This window comes from Gnatocerus cornutus, chromosome 10 (genome assembly GCF_029298725.1).
Source record: "Gnatocerus cornutus isolate USDA-ARS CGAHR chromosome 10, icGnaCorn1.1, whole genome shotgun sequence".
In the NCBI taxonomy this organism is placed as follows: Eukaryota; Metazoa; Arthropoda; class Insecta; order Coleoptera; family Tenebrionidae; genus Gnatocerus; species Gnatocerus cornutus.
In genome coordinates, this window is record NC_142242.1 from 6469954 (window position 1) to 6484564 (window position 14611).

General features: G+C 36.0%; 1 protein-coding gene across 2 annotated transcripts in view; it reads left to right on the plus strand.

The window, feature by feature from the left end:
• The first annotated feature begins 1140 nt into the window (after positions 1 to 1140).
• trh (PAS domain-containing protein trachealess) overlaps positions 1141 to 14611 on the plus strand; it is a 54727-nt gene continuing 41256 nt past the window's right edge. For both annotated transcript variants that reach the window (XM_088047476.1, XM_088047477.1), the window contains exon 1: positions 1141 to 1538. In XM_088047476.1, the coding sequence (XP_087903602.1) occupies positions 1309 to 1538 (230 nt within the window). In that variant the 5' untranslated portion in view covers positions 1141 to 1308. The remainder of the gene's footprint in view (positions 1539 to 14611) is intronic.

A 14611-nucleotide genomic window follows, 5' to 3' on the forward strand; every position in this document is an offset into this window, starting at 1 on the left:
ATTCTCTCACACTCCTAGTACGTCCGCAGATAAAAATAGTTTCATTCATAAAATTAAATTATATTTTCATGTGGATGTGTGCCAGATTTATGAGACGCGACCTGCGAATTCTCATAGGAACCGCTACACCGCGGTGGTACTGAATTTACGTACAAATATCAATTATTGAAGATGTCGTGATATCTTCACTATGATGGACACTAATGAAGCTATAACAAATTGTTCTGGTAGTGTGATAGTAATCATAGTGGATCCGATCAAGCGTAGCAGGAATGTCCGTGAGTACTGATCAGTACGGCACATGCACTTTAGATTCGCGCCATAACTAAACACTAAGTATAGATATTTGCACTGTGCATTAATATTATTTTAAATTCTAGTTCCGTTGTTGTGGTTAACCATTATTTTAATCAAAAACCATACAAAATTCCGAAACTTTTACCGCAAAAATTTGTGTTCTAGGATCGGAACCACTCATAGTTGTGTTTTTACGCATCCAGTACTCTAAATATTCGAATTTGTTGTTGTAAATGCATATCAACCAAGAAACGAATGAATGACGATGGAATCCATCAGTAGGTTTTTGCTTTTATGGATTTATGGTATGTGGGATGTGTGACTGTGTTGGTAATGTAAGAATAATGTTTCTTCAATGAGGATTTAAATAATTTCTTGAAAATGAAGTGTATGTATGTAATTGGATAGATGTTGAGACAAATGATTTATAAATGTAATGTGTAGCGTTATTAGAGTAGGGCAGTGTAATTTTATCCTGATGAGCAAATTTCCTTCCCTAGTAAATAAACGAAGGGTAAGTCGGTAGTGTGAAGGCCGCGTGTCTTGATCGATAGGGGTGATAGTCGTTTCGAACCGAACCGAAAAGATATAGGGCAGGGGTGAAGCAAAGTCGTGCGGTTTGCTAATAGTGGCGCGATACACCTCACACTCGCACCTTGGACTGACAGGTGAGCCTCAAAGGCTCAGAGCCTCATGCAGTAATTAGATAGTATAGTCGTACGTATCGGTATCTCGGCGCAAACCCGCCTCGAGTGGGAGTATCGCGGATAGGCGGGCTAGGCGTCGGAACCAGTAAGCGGCTCCTCCCGCCTTGTCACGTGACGGTCGGCCACGCACGCGAGCACCCAACTCCGCCTCCGTTAACTCTTTCCTCATTCAAGTCCAGGTCGGACTCCTAGGAGTCCGCGATCAATGGCCGAGTGTCCGCGCTCGCCGACGCACGTGTGACGGCTACTACGACTATAGTGACGACGGTGTACCGGGATGCCGTTGGTGTAGTGTTGTGGCTGCATGCACTTAAGTGTCGTGGAGAGGTGCGCCTTCGAGCTGGATCATCCAGGAGGGTTCGCGTCATCGCCCTGGGCGGCCGTCTTGGGGCACCACCACACGGCAGCAGCCGCCGCCGCTGCGGCCGCTGCCGGGACAATGATGCAGACAGGGGATCACCACGGCTACGGCGCCGCACACCATCCGGCCGCCCCCATGGACCTACACATGCCCCAAGCCTTTCCCTACTACCGGTGAGTCCTACCTAGACATTTCAAATCGGACGCCACTTGTTGCTCATTTGCATTTGGGCTGCCACGTGATATCTCTTCCTGGGCACGTGCTGGCCGACGCTTATGCTTCATCCTGCACCACGTTCAAAACACCAAAATATTCATTCATTCCCCACACACCAAAAACACAAATACAAATCATTCTGGATCACCAATAAACAATACTTCTGAGTCTATGCCAAAAAAAAAGTTGGATTCGATTTTTTTTCAAATTTTTCCCCAAGATTCAAATACAATTTTCTTTGGATTACTGCTCAAGAGGCAATAAAAATTAAAGTGTGGAAAAATAACTAGAAAACAAAATAATATTATGACAAATAGTATCTCCTAATTTTTATAAATTTTAACTTTTCAATTAAGAATATTGGGGTAAATAGAGCATAAAAATTCGCATATACACTACAAGTTCATTTCGAAGTAAAAATTATATTTTTTTTTGGAATTAAAACTAAGCATTAAATTTTGAAAGTTATTTTGAATTTATTCTGATATTGCAAATATCCAAATACGTATATTTATTGTGGACGTTATCCTTTTTCCATTATTGAAGAAAAGTAAAGAAAAGAAGAACTTGGCAGCTTTACAACATCATTCAGGACGAAAATTGAAATTTATAGTTTTGTAGTATCTTCAAGATCTCATTCTAAACCACAAATAAGAATGAATGAATAAAAATAAATTCGATCGATGCGTTATAAAAAATATTTGAAGTATTTGGCCCATTTTGTAGTAAATTTGGGCCTCCTTACCAGCTGATTTAAAACTGTCGATTTGTTATGGTTTAGCAGGTCTATTACTAGTAAATTTGATTCGGAACAAAAACTCTTTTGTATCTGGTAAAGTGTTAATTCTTCGTATAAGATTTTCGATTCGGCGCTTCAGAAGTAGTGAAGTGTCATTTTTCACGAGATGAATTATCGGTGACGGTGTTGTTTATTTTTGGTAGAGGTAAACCATAATTGAAATCACACGGACATACCGCATGGTGCATGTTCTTCAGCGGGAAGCCAACTCCTGCCGGTTGAACTCCATCATCCTATCCCAGTCCAAATGAGCGCTTATTTTTAAGCGGCTTCTTGTCGCAGCGGGCGCTACCTAATCTACACAGCGTGCCTAACATATTCACACCAGATTATTTACACACATACACACACCTGGAGACTTAGCTCAATTTGTTTGAACCAACTTGGCTGTTGGTTCCGTGCTGTCTGCCACTTAATCTCCGTCTAATTAATTAATATCTCTAATCGCCATAATGCGATACGCCTTCTGACTGGACGTTTTATTTAAAATTCAATGAGTCAGTAGACGATCTATCGGTTCGATGATTAAATTTAGATGCTTTCTAAGTAGCTCGAACGTCACACGACACAACAACAAATCAAGAATAATTGACCAGTTCCTATCTTCACCGTGGAATTGCTAAACAATTTCATAAATGTAGACGTTTTGTGCAAATATCTGATGCCGCGAAAGCCCTCTTCAGCAAGGTCAACGCTGCAAAATTATGTTCCCACATGAATTTGTCCCGTCTTCTGTCGTAAAACAAAATCGTGATCTTTTCAAATATTATCGCGTATCTTGACAAATGCGCAGCAACACTCGGATAAAAAGTGGCCTTTAGTACCGCGTTGGAAGTTGTAAGCGAGCCGTTTGTTTGCTTACATCAAATATTGGAGACTTTGAGCACCTGTTCTAACTAGGTTCCTTCCTAGAAGATGCTTTCCGCCACGTAAAATATGGTCTTGCTGACTTGCTCTGTATCGGTCAACATACATGTTGATTTAACACAATCTGCCGTTAGCGCACCGTTTCTCTTCGAACCGTCTTGTACTAATAGTTTACCTACTCATCTTTCAAAGCAACAACTATAATTTAGCATTAACCGGCTAATAGATGCCCAATAACACCTATTAAGCAACCCCAAACACAAACACACTTTCAACATGCTTATATTTCTACAACCATTCCAGATTGCTCTTAAAACGCAATTTTTCAAATTTAGAACCTGCTTACTTTCTCGTGCTATATTAAAACTAAAAATTATGATTAAGCGGACGTGCAATGGATGTTTCATGTCCACATTCTACCTAGATTCTCAACTCGGCCATTGTTGTTGCAGACAGAACTAACTGTCCTGACTTTCCTTTATCGAACATAAATTTCTGACTCGACATGTAGAAACGATTTAATAATCTCTGGCAGGTCTAATGTAAAATGAGCACAATATGAGTTCGTCCACTTCGCGACTTAAGTCAGTTATTGTGATAAGATCTCACTTTGAGCATCTCCAGTTTACAATAACTGACCTAAAAGGCACTTGGTGGTGGGAAAACAGCAAAAACTTTTGCGCAAACAGTTGTGTCTTAAAATTGAAAATTTCTGACTTTTTTCCCCAAATTTAAAGATTTATTAAATTAAATTATTAATTAATATTATTAAATTCAAAGGAAGCTTTTTCAACAGATTGATTCTTTTTAATGTTAATCAAAAGTGGCTTTGCATATTAGCACGTAGGTCTTAGCGAATTCCCCGAAAACAGGCGAGCGACATGAATTGAAAATGAAAACAAATTTGTTTAATGGCGAAATGTTGCTACATGATCAGCCAATGCCTCCAAGGTAACTGTCATGAATCTGTCATCTGTCAAATTTAATTTTCATTCTTTATTTGACGGATTGCAACTATTGGAAGAAGTTTAAGCCTTATTATTAAGCATCTATTAATTGTGGTTCAAGACAAACATCTCGACAACTTTTATCCCTTTTTCCTATTTGTGCAAAATTGTCGGGTGTAAGAAATAATCGAAAAATTTCAATATTTTGATTAATATTGAAAAGAATTACCCTGTATAAGCAGAACTGGATATTTTTCGCCCACGTAATGTTGTTGCGAATTTGTGTGTTTGTCCAATAAAAGCAGTATGTTGAAAATTTTGTGAACCCTTTCCGTCGGGAACTGCACTTCCGAGCTATAAATTCATCAAATAATAGCATCACTTCCTGTGTGTTTTCATTAGTTTGAGAAACCAGAACAAACAGATGACATTAACCCTTCCAAAGGCTAAATTGGGGTCGTGAAGAGCCAAAGAGGGGTTGGTGTTGATTTTGAGGTAGGTTCGTTGAGATTACCCTTGTCTATGAATTCTTAGGATTATCAATCATTGTAAGTCTGTATGAAAGTGCGCTACCTCAATTTTTTTCAATGGTCCATAAAAATGTCGGTGGCAATAATTTTTAAGTAAGTGGCGTATGCAAATGTAAAAAGTGGGCGAGCACAATATTGAGCAAAGTGCTTGCGAACAACTGTTTCTATAATTCTCCTTTAATATAAATTCGAGCATACGACGTTTTAAAGCAGGGGTCGAACGGTGTAAATGTAGGAGGCTAATGTCTTTACGGACTGTGAAGGGGGCAATCAAAAATTTGCAAGTCTGATTTTTTTCCAGTAGGGGTATGCACTTGATTATTCTTTAAAACAGTAGATCCTTTACTCCCCCTTGCCATTCACTTTGTTAAAGTCACGGGAAAAGTCATCGAGTCAGAAGTATTTACATTAATTTGTGACTGTCACAACAGCTTGTAGGAAGAATTTATTTTTTTACCCCTCGAGCTTGTACTTTTCATAACGAAGTATTGGTGTGAAATTATCGCTATTTCCTAATAGCCTCTCATTAATAAGTGTCTACGAGATTTACTCACTACTTGAATATGTTACTAATGCTGACTGCTCAATTAATTATTTTTAAATTATCAACGCAAAAAGAGATTCAGATAATTAGACACCTGCGGGTTTTTAACAAAATACGAGAAAACTCGATCGGCTTCCTGACATCCATTAATCTATTCCTAGTAATATTGATGAGAACAAATATGTTATTAGTGCTTTTGAACCTACTGTAAACATACCAAGATCAATAACCTCATATTTTATTTTTCTATAATTTGTTAAAGCTTTCACTAAGAGTAGCATAAATCAATATGTTTGCTTTAACAATTTCCAAATTAATCACAAAAAGGAAGTTATTACTAAGCCCAACAAGTTACTATGACCGGAAGTGACACCATTTTAGGGCTAATTTAGCATATCTCATTTATGTTAAAGTTTGATGATTTTCCTGCGACGAAAACCCAAATAGCAATTACTAATTCAGCAGAATCTGCTTGTTTAGTCTGTTGTGAAGTGCAGTAATCTGATCTACACAACATTTCTTTCTTTTTAGAAAAATGATACATTTTACTTGTTTGCAACTTGGAGCAATGCAGAGCCTCCATTAATTTCCATAATCAGTATATCTGTAAGTAATTAATATTCGAACAGAAACGCTCGTTCATTAGCCGGGAATGACGGAAGCCGTCAAAAGAAGAATGAGAAAAAGTATAATGTTTACTATGGTGTAATAAATAGCAAATAAAATGATAATTAATTAGGTAATTAATTTAACTCCAACGACATAATGACTAACGATTAGAATTTATTGCAAATAGCCGGATTATTTTAGAGCCGGAAGCAATGAAGTATAAATTTTTATGTAGAAAGGAGTTTAAAAAGTCTACCGATTCGATTAAAACCCTCCGGTGATCAAGAGTAAGTTAGAAAAATAATTTATGCATGTAAAATGAAAACATCAAACTTCAAATGTTAACAAGTTAAACAGAATGTTATTCACAAACGAGCTTATAATGATCATTTAAAGTGTAAATGTCTGTATTAAATTTACATCAATTAAGATTTAAATAAGATAGGTGGAATTATATAACCGGCGGTGTTTGAACTAATTGATATATATGTCGTGGAGGTGGGGCTGAATTTTTAAAATTTGTAATTTATCTACTTTGGTATTCATAAGAATTCAAATGAATTCAAAAATTCGCGTTACTTACAGTGGCGAAATAAAAAATCCAGAGAGTTATGATTTATACATGGTAGCTCTTTGACACAGTTCGTCTTTAAGGGTTTTATAAGAGAAGCCGTAACGTATTCATGAGTTGAATCAGGACGGAAAGAAAAGCACTTTGATTTTTACCCCCACAAATATAATATGAATATGATAACACCGCAATGGGGGTGGACTAATCAAAATGCATAGCTTATGCTTACAGCGTTCTATACTAAGCCCAAATAAGAAGAAATTAATGGAAAACTTTTCAAACCGATACCGCTAATGCCAGGAGGATGAAAAAATATGTCTGACATGAAAAATTTTTGACGGAATCCGGGAACATCTCCACCTCCGATGCCGGCGCAAATCGAAAGGAATAAAACGGGATTATATTAGAGTGCAGCGAACGGATCTAATCGATCGGAAGAGGCATCAGGTAATGCAATTTTAAAGCGGCAGGTCTTCGCCCCTTAAATGACTCATTTGGAGCTCTCATACGCAAACAGGAGATCCTAAACGCGATAGCGCCTGCCAAGATGGTTATAGTTCCGGTCGTTCCAGCACCACCAGAAATCTTGCAAATGACGTATGCCGACGCTGATGAATGGGAATAATAGTGATTGTTTGCATTGTGCAATTTCCTTCAAGTGACATGTATCCGGAAATTGCTGCCAATCTCGGGGGAGGCGCAGACGATTAGATATCGCACAAAAGGTTGAGACAGATTTAATAAAGCACTCGACGATTGTCCGATTTCAGGCGATGCCTTCACGCTTCGGTTCACTCTTTTGCAGATCAAGACAACCACTCTATTGATATGCATTAGACTTTTGCTGTCAGCGATCATCATTCCTGTTGCTCCGATAGTCCCTTGATACCAACATTGCACCCGCTTCGATGCTCATATTCACCTAAAAGTCTTTCAAACGAAACAATTCAATTCGCTAAAGGTACTTCTTTATTCCAGCAGTTCTACAAAATTCACGCCAAAAATTCTATTTTTTACTTAGCAGATTTCGGAATTACTAAAATATAAAGTCCTCAGGCTGTTAACAATTTTTTTCCAGGGTCTTAGATTACTAGCAGGATTAAAAGTCCATGATATAAATTGTATTGCTAAATTATCCTTCACATTTTAAATTTGGTGCATGCAGGAAATATATGCTGCAGGAAAATAAACTACCTATAATTTGGTCACCTTGCAACTTCTCTTCGTTATAAACTTTTTTAATTGCCCCAGATTTCTGTTGGTAGTTTGTTGGAATTGTGCTGCGTAGGCGGAAAATTCTAAATTAGTTATTCCAAGAAATTAAATCTGAGGTAATAAACATTCAACGCAAAATATCAACACAAATTAAAAAATTTTTGCTGCTTATAATAATCAATAAACACAACTGTTATGACGCAATTCTATTGTATTCCAAAAGTTTGTAAATTACGTATTAAAACATTAATTGGTTAATATGCTATTGTTACTATATTCAAAATTTATAGGTTTTACGTGTCTTTAATTCATTCCTCCTATATGATCCTGTGTATGGAAAAAACTGTCAAAATCTGAAAACTGAAATTCCGTTCTACATGAAAATCGGTATCACTGGTAAAAGAGGAATACAGTTGAACCTCGATTATCCGTGCATTACAAAAAACACATAAATCGAGGATATAATCCTTCGTATTATTGCTTCCAATAGTAGAAAATTTAAAATTTAGAATTTCACAAGTATCAGTTGGTGTAGATTAATGAGATTTAAGTCAGTGCCGATAGCAAAAACAAAATTATAAGTTAAAATAGTAGTGTTCGCAAAAATTAAGAAAAATGCTTGACATGCATTTTTTTGTGATGAAATCCTTCATAGTTAACCCATTAACGCCCGCTACCAGAATTTTTTTTTTTTCATAAATTTTACTTATGAGGTTTAGTTTAGATACCTGAGTGATCCTACATAAAAAAATTGAAAAAAAATGTTTGTCTTCTATTTTTTCTAAGCTGTCCTATATATAGGACATATGGGTGGATTCATGTAGACACTTCATTAAATAAATAGAGGTAATATATTTTACTGATCAATATAACATGACTCAAAACCTTCTATGCTGAATTGTATATTTTATTTATAACAAAAAATTTTTTTTTCATAAATTTTCCCCTCACCCCTTAAGTTAGGTGCAACCCCTAAAGTCTGAACTTCATAGTTTCGCAACAATTCTTCGAAAATCAAAAGCGGCAAAAATTTTGTGGGATAGATTATATAAAATTTGTGTATAGATGATTGTTCATCTTTCATTTTCTAATTTGAATGGAATATTTATCTGGTAAACAGTCGTATTGTTCAATCCCTCTCATAATTGGTAAGAATTTTTTTAATACATGATTGGAAGTGTCCGGCTTTTTTTCTACTACCTCTAGCCTTAAAAGCTTATTTGGAAAAATTTGAGATTGAAAACTTGCTCATTCCATCAAATCGGTGATCATAAGTACCTTTTTGCAACACCTTATGGCTCTAAGTGTAATAAATTTTAAACTTTTGCGACTAATAAAGTTTTTTAAAAAATGCTACGAGTTACATTAGACATTTGGAAGTATTTTTGATCGACCAGACTTGATTTTTGCTTTATTTTTATGTCCAAATCTTACCCATGTATGTCAATTTCTAGGTTTCCAAGTATATTATATAATCATCCCCCCTCCCCTGTGAAGACTATCAACCCCTTTATAGCTAAGGATAAAATTGTTTGCCTTGGTAAAGCAATATGTAAAAATTCGACAAGAAAAATATGCGCAGACATACTTCTGTAAATTTAACGAATCCGCCCAGTGTCCTATATACAGGGTCCGGCAACACTTGTGTCCACCCCCAAAATCGTCTTTAATTTTAAAGATAAAATTTTGAAAATTTGCATACGCTCACAGTTGACAAAGCTCTAGAAGCTGACGTAAAAATTTGTTTTTTATCACTGATAGTTTTGGCGTCGCGACGCCTTAAAAATGTAATTGTTAGCTAATTGTGAGGGTTTGTGATATCAACCCCTAATTGAATTTTTTTTAGTATAAATATGTTAAAAATATCTGAGTTATTATTTTAGATTCAATGCAAATTGGTTTCAAAATTTGAGGAAAAAATGCTGTTTTAACAAGTTAGTTTCCAAGTTTATTATGTCAAAATTGGGAACTACGTTTACACCCATCTGTCAACATCTTGTGTCACAAATGACATCTATTCTTTGGCTCGCTTTAGATTGTAACAAAAGTCTTACTTGGTGAAATTGTCACTTTGTCGATGTTAATTAACGATTTCTGGTGTCCATAAAGTGCAACATGCCCGTGGTAATCAAGATTAACCTTTATAAAAGTGAGTGAAGTGACTTGTGAAATTTTGGTGTAAACGTAGATTGCCGCTGCACTGTCATAATTTTGAAAACTAACTTGATAAAGCAACGTTTTTTTCACAAATTTTAAACACAATTTGCATTAGATTTAAAATAAAAACTCAGATATTTGTACCACAGTTATGTTGAAATAAAATTGAATTCGCGTATATTTCCGCAAAAACTCAAAAATCGCTAAAAATTATACTTCTTAGGCGTCGCGACGCCAACCAAACCGTGATAAAAAACAAATTTTTGCGTCACCTTCTAGAGCTTTGTCAACTATGAGCGTATGCAAATTTTCAAAATTTTATCTTTAAAATTAAAGACGATTTTGGGGGTGGACACAAGTGTTGCCGGACCCTGTATAGGACAGCAAAATTTACGACCTATTAATTGCTATGAAAAAAGCAGAAAATATGTACAAAATATGTGGCTTTGTTAAGAATAAACCTTACATGTAATAATCCATAAGTCAAATTGTATATTCAGTTTATCATTTTACAGCAAAAAAATTAAATACGGTGAGGTGACAAATGCACTGAAAACCGAGGTTTTTCAATATTTTTTGCTAAAAACTGAAACAACCATTTGCTTGAAAAAAAATGATTATGGAAAGTCAAAAGGCAGGAGTTTATGGTAAAAATTAAAACATACAGAAAAAACAATTTTAAAGTACTTTAAACAAATTGTAAACTGGCTGTCCTATATATAGGACACTGGGCGGTAATGGGTTAAGGATACTAAAAACTCGAGCGACAGAGAAAATTTTGGGACCTAAAAAGAAAGAAATGAATGTACCAAATTTTTTTTTCTACAAAATATTTACTTTTAGTCGATATGTCTGAGAATACTTGCTTGTTTTTAATTTCTTTCAATATTTTAAAATTGTTATTGTAAAGATGTTGATATATTTTGTTAAAATTTTTATATATTTTGAACTAAAAAACGTTCCAAATAATTCTATTGCCCTATAACGTATGTTTATTGAACAACTCGTTTATCTGTGTTTTTAAATTATCCTTGCAGGCTCCGGTCTCGAGAAGCACGGATAATCGAGGTTGTACTGTATTAGATTTTTTCCGTAGATCAATCAGAACTGCGGCATTCTTCCTGTGGGAAGAAAGAGTTTTGTTTCTTTTATTGTCAAACTGTTTTTACTGATGAACGAGATATTTTCCATAGCGCCATACCCTATTTATAATTTTTTCTCAAGGTGTGCCAGTCAGATTATCATCTTAGTCTTTTGCGGGGCAGTTCCTGAAATACTGCGGCCCAACTAAGATCCAGCAACATCGCATGTTGCTTGATGTAGTCTTATGAGAGGTTCAAAGGTGAAGGTTGACCGGACAGAGTTCTCATGACATTTTTACATGCGATGAACCCTCGACATCTAAGTGCATTAATCTGTGTTGTAATTAACACTGCTCTCATTTATTAAATCTGAAGGGACCACGGCGTGACCGTGAGACAAAGTTGTCTTACTTTTGCCAATTTGCTGGCTTCATGTGTGATCGCTCATCTCATCATTCATTCAAGTGTGTGGGCGTTGTTGGGTGTAAAAGGGCACGGAAGCGACTATTCATTGATAGTTTGATAGAACCTGTTCTAACGCTACTATCTTTCGTTTGGGATCAGGGGCGTTATCCATATTTTACCAGGAAAAATTGATTGTCTTAATTGAGTTTCATGATGCGCCAATATACAGATTTATAGAAAGAAGCATGTATTAAGTTGTGGTAAATCAATTTGATAGCATCTCTTAATTGCAAAGCATGAATTTTCTCATCATATATCTTTCATATTTGCTCAATGCTCACTGGAATTGGCCAGCACAACTTCTCTTCCATGTCCAACGTACAGTTTACTATACTTTTTTTATGTTCGTTTGATGGCTACATGTCGTACGAACGATGACATCAAGTCTGGTCTAGTACAAAGCTAATAGCTCTATCCATGTGTCCTCTCAAGGCTGCAAGTCAAACTTGTCGGTGTGTATTTATAATAATTTTTTACTACCTGCAAACATTCCGTGAATAAAGAGTGAATTTGAACAACCGTTGAAGGTATTTCAATTCTAAACATTGACTCAAAATTTTTCGTTGTTTGGACTGACGTGAAAATGTTATAAACAATTTGTCGCCGGTCGACCGGATTGATTAATTTGGTCTTGGAGGCAAGTGTTTTTCAGCACGATGTTAGTTCTCATGCATTTCACAGCTGAGTTGTCCATTACTCATGTAGTCGGGACTCAGCACTTCACACCCACCGGTCTCGGCTCGATTCGGACCTAAGTCACTCACTCAGTCACGCTTCACCAGTGAAATCTTTTAGGCCCATATCATAAAAACTCACATCTAATTTGTTGTTTAGAAAATGAGATTTCGGCTCGAAATTTTTTCTTCTTGGAGTTCTGCATCTTGTTTTGTATCAAATCTTGATTCTTAGTATTACTTGTTATTATTAACATTTTCACAAGGGCGTTCGGTTTTTGTTGACAATTTTCAATATTGACACCATTTATAGTCCGACAAGAAACTGAATATGTTACAGAACATTTATTTATTGCGATAAAATTACTGGAGAACAAAAAGTTCCGAAGGCATTTTTACCAGTTACTCAACAGTGTAACCACAACACAATTATATCCACTTGTTTTTGTTGGCGTTGGTATTATACATACAATCTAACAGTAAAACTTATTTTTTATTATTTTTCCACTATGTTGCACCAAACCCAATTGTAATTGTACTAAATAATAGATAACAAACCAACTGAACCGCGCCGGCTACTTTTTGCATTTTTGTCTTTTACCCATCGAGCCTTTATCAAATTTATATTATTGGAATCCTGTGTGGTCCTTCCCGACTTAATCAAAACTGGTTTGGTTAAGTATAAATCGAAATTCTATTTAAAAGAGAATCACCAAATGGGATGCTAATCCAAATGATTTTTGATTATGCTCATTCTTCGACCTTATTATACAACGATTTTTATCTGAAATCTGATTCTAAATCCGACCATCGGCTTATCTGATCTTGTAGTTTCAACCCAGGCATGAAAACTGTGCAAAGTTTCGTGTTTTTAAAGAACGAATCATTCTTCCTACTCATCCTTAATTAAAATAATCAAATTTCTTTCTCAGTTCCATTCGATTAGCAGTTACCGACCGTAAAACCAACCAGTTCCTTCGGTGAGCTGCTGCCACAAAATAATTTGTTTATAGGAACAAAGATAAAAACCAAGCGATAGAATGGGTCCTAGAGCGGACCTCTGGGTAAACCCAATTTTTTCCGCGAAAGTTATCAAAGCCTTTTGCAATGTCCGAATAAGATGCTAAGTGAGATGAAGACAATTTAAATCAGTCAGCATTTAGCGCTTGCGTGTCGCCCGCCGTGTTCGTGTTGGCATAATAATCAGCAGCGGCTATAAATCTGTAGCCTCATTATTAAACGTGTCGTTTTAATTGAAATCTCATGTTTTGTTAGGCAAAGCGGCAAACTGGCCCCTATATTTTCCACACATCACCCTCTTAGCAGCGGTCATCTTCTGGCGCCGGATTCAGTGTTCTTTACGACATACCACCTTGAAACATTCTTTTTACCACTCGTGCCGTCTAGTTTCATCTAAAATTTAAATAAAACATCCCTAGCTACTTCCTTAAGATTCCAAATCTAGAGCAAGACTCTTGTTTTCTTATCCGTAATAATGAGTTTTCTGTTTGGTTTACTGAAAGGACTCTAATGGAAGATAAACACGGAAGCGGTGATTATAAACATGACTCGTCAACTCTACGAGTCGCTTCATTGAAAAGATCAAAATATTTCGACAAACAATAGAGTTTTTGATGGCTTAAGTAAAATTGAGCGTTTTGACTTGAATGAAAGCCACCACGTGTGATAGGTACTAATAAAACATCCTAATAAATTTATGACTTTACGTGCGGTAAATACAGTACATGTGATGTAGAATTTGCTATATAAATCATTTAAGTAATGAAGCAAAGAGCTGGAAGTGCATCCTCACGACTATTATAATTACTTAAAAGGGTTTAGTACGCGTTCCTATTGCATCGCCGTTCTGGAACGTGACCTACATCGTTTTAACACCACAATATTATAAACTATAAAGAACCAAACTAGAAAAATTTAGTAAAAACTTCAATTGCAGCAGCACCAATGAAAAGAAATTGTTTTTTAATACGAGACAATCTCAAATCACTTAGAGAACAAATTTGTCCACAGGATGTGGTAAATTTGATAGGCGGTAAATTACCCAATTGGATCGAAATTGACGAACCATCGACAAAACTCATTTGATCTAATCACTAAAAAATTCTACGAGTTTGTTTATACAATTTATACACGGTTACAAGTGTAATAATAATAATTAACCACAAGAGGATGTTCGTCCATTAGAGAATTTATCGGTTGCGTTGCGTGTCTGCACTATTATCGAAAGTGAAACATCATTTTCCGTTCCCGCAAATTCTTGCAGTCGATTAAGTGATTTGTACTGAAGTGCTCTAATTATTCGCTCGTCGATATAATACCAAGCAGGAATAAAAAAGTCATCACTCACGCCGTGGAAGAATGTTATTGCACATAAACACGAAGCAATTTACTTATTATAAGAACCCTCGAAAACTGATTACAATTTATCAAATACGTAACGAGATCGTTTTTGTTGCCATACTAACAAAAGATTCAAAGTAGCCGCGAACGTCACGTTTCGGAAAAAACAGAGGCGGCTCGTGACCTGCTGAGTCAATGATCAGAGCAGA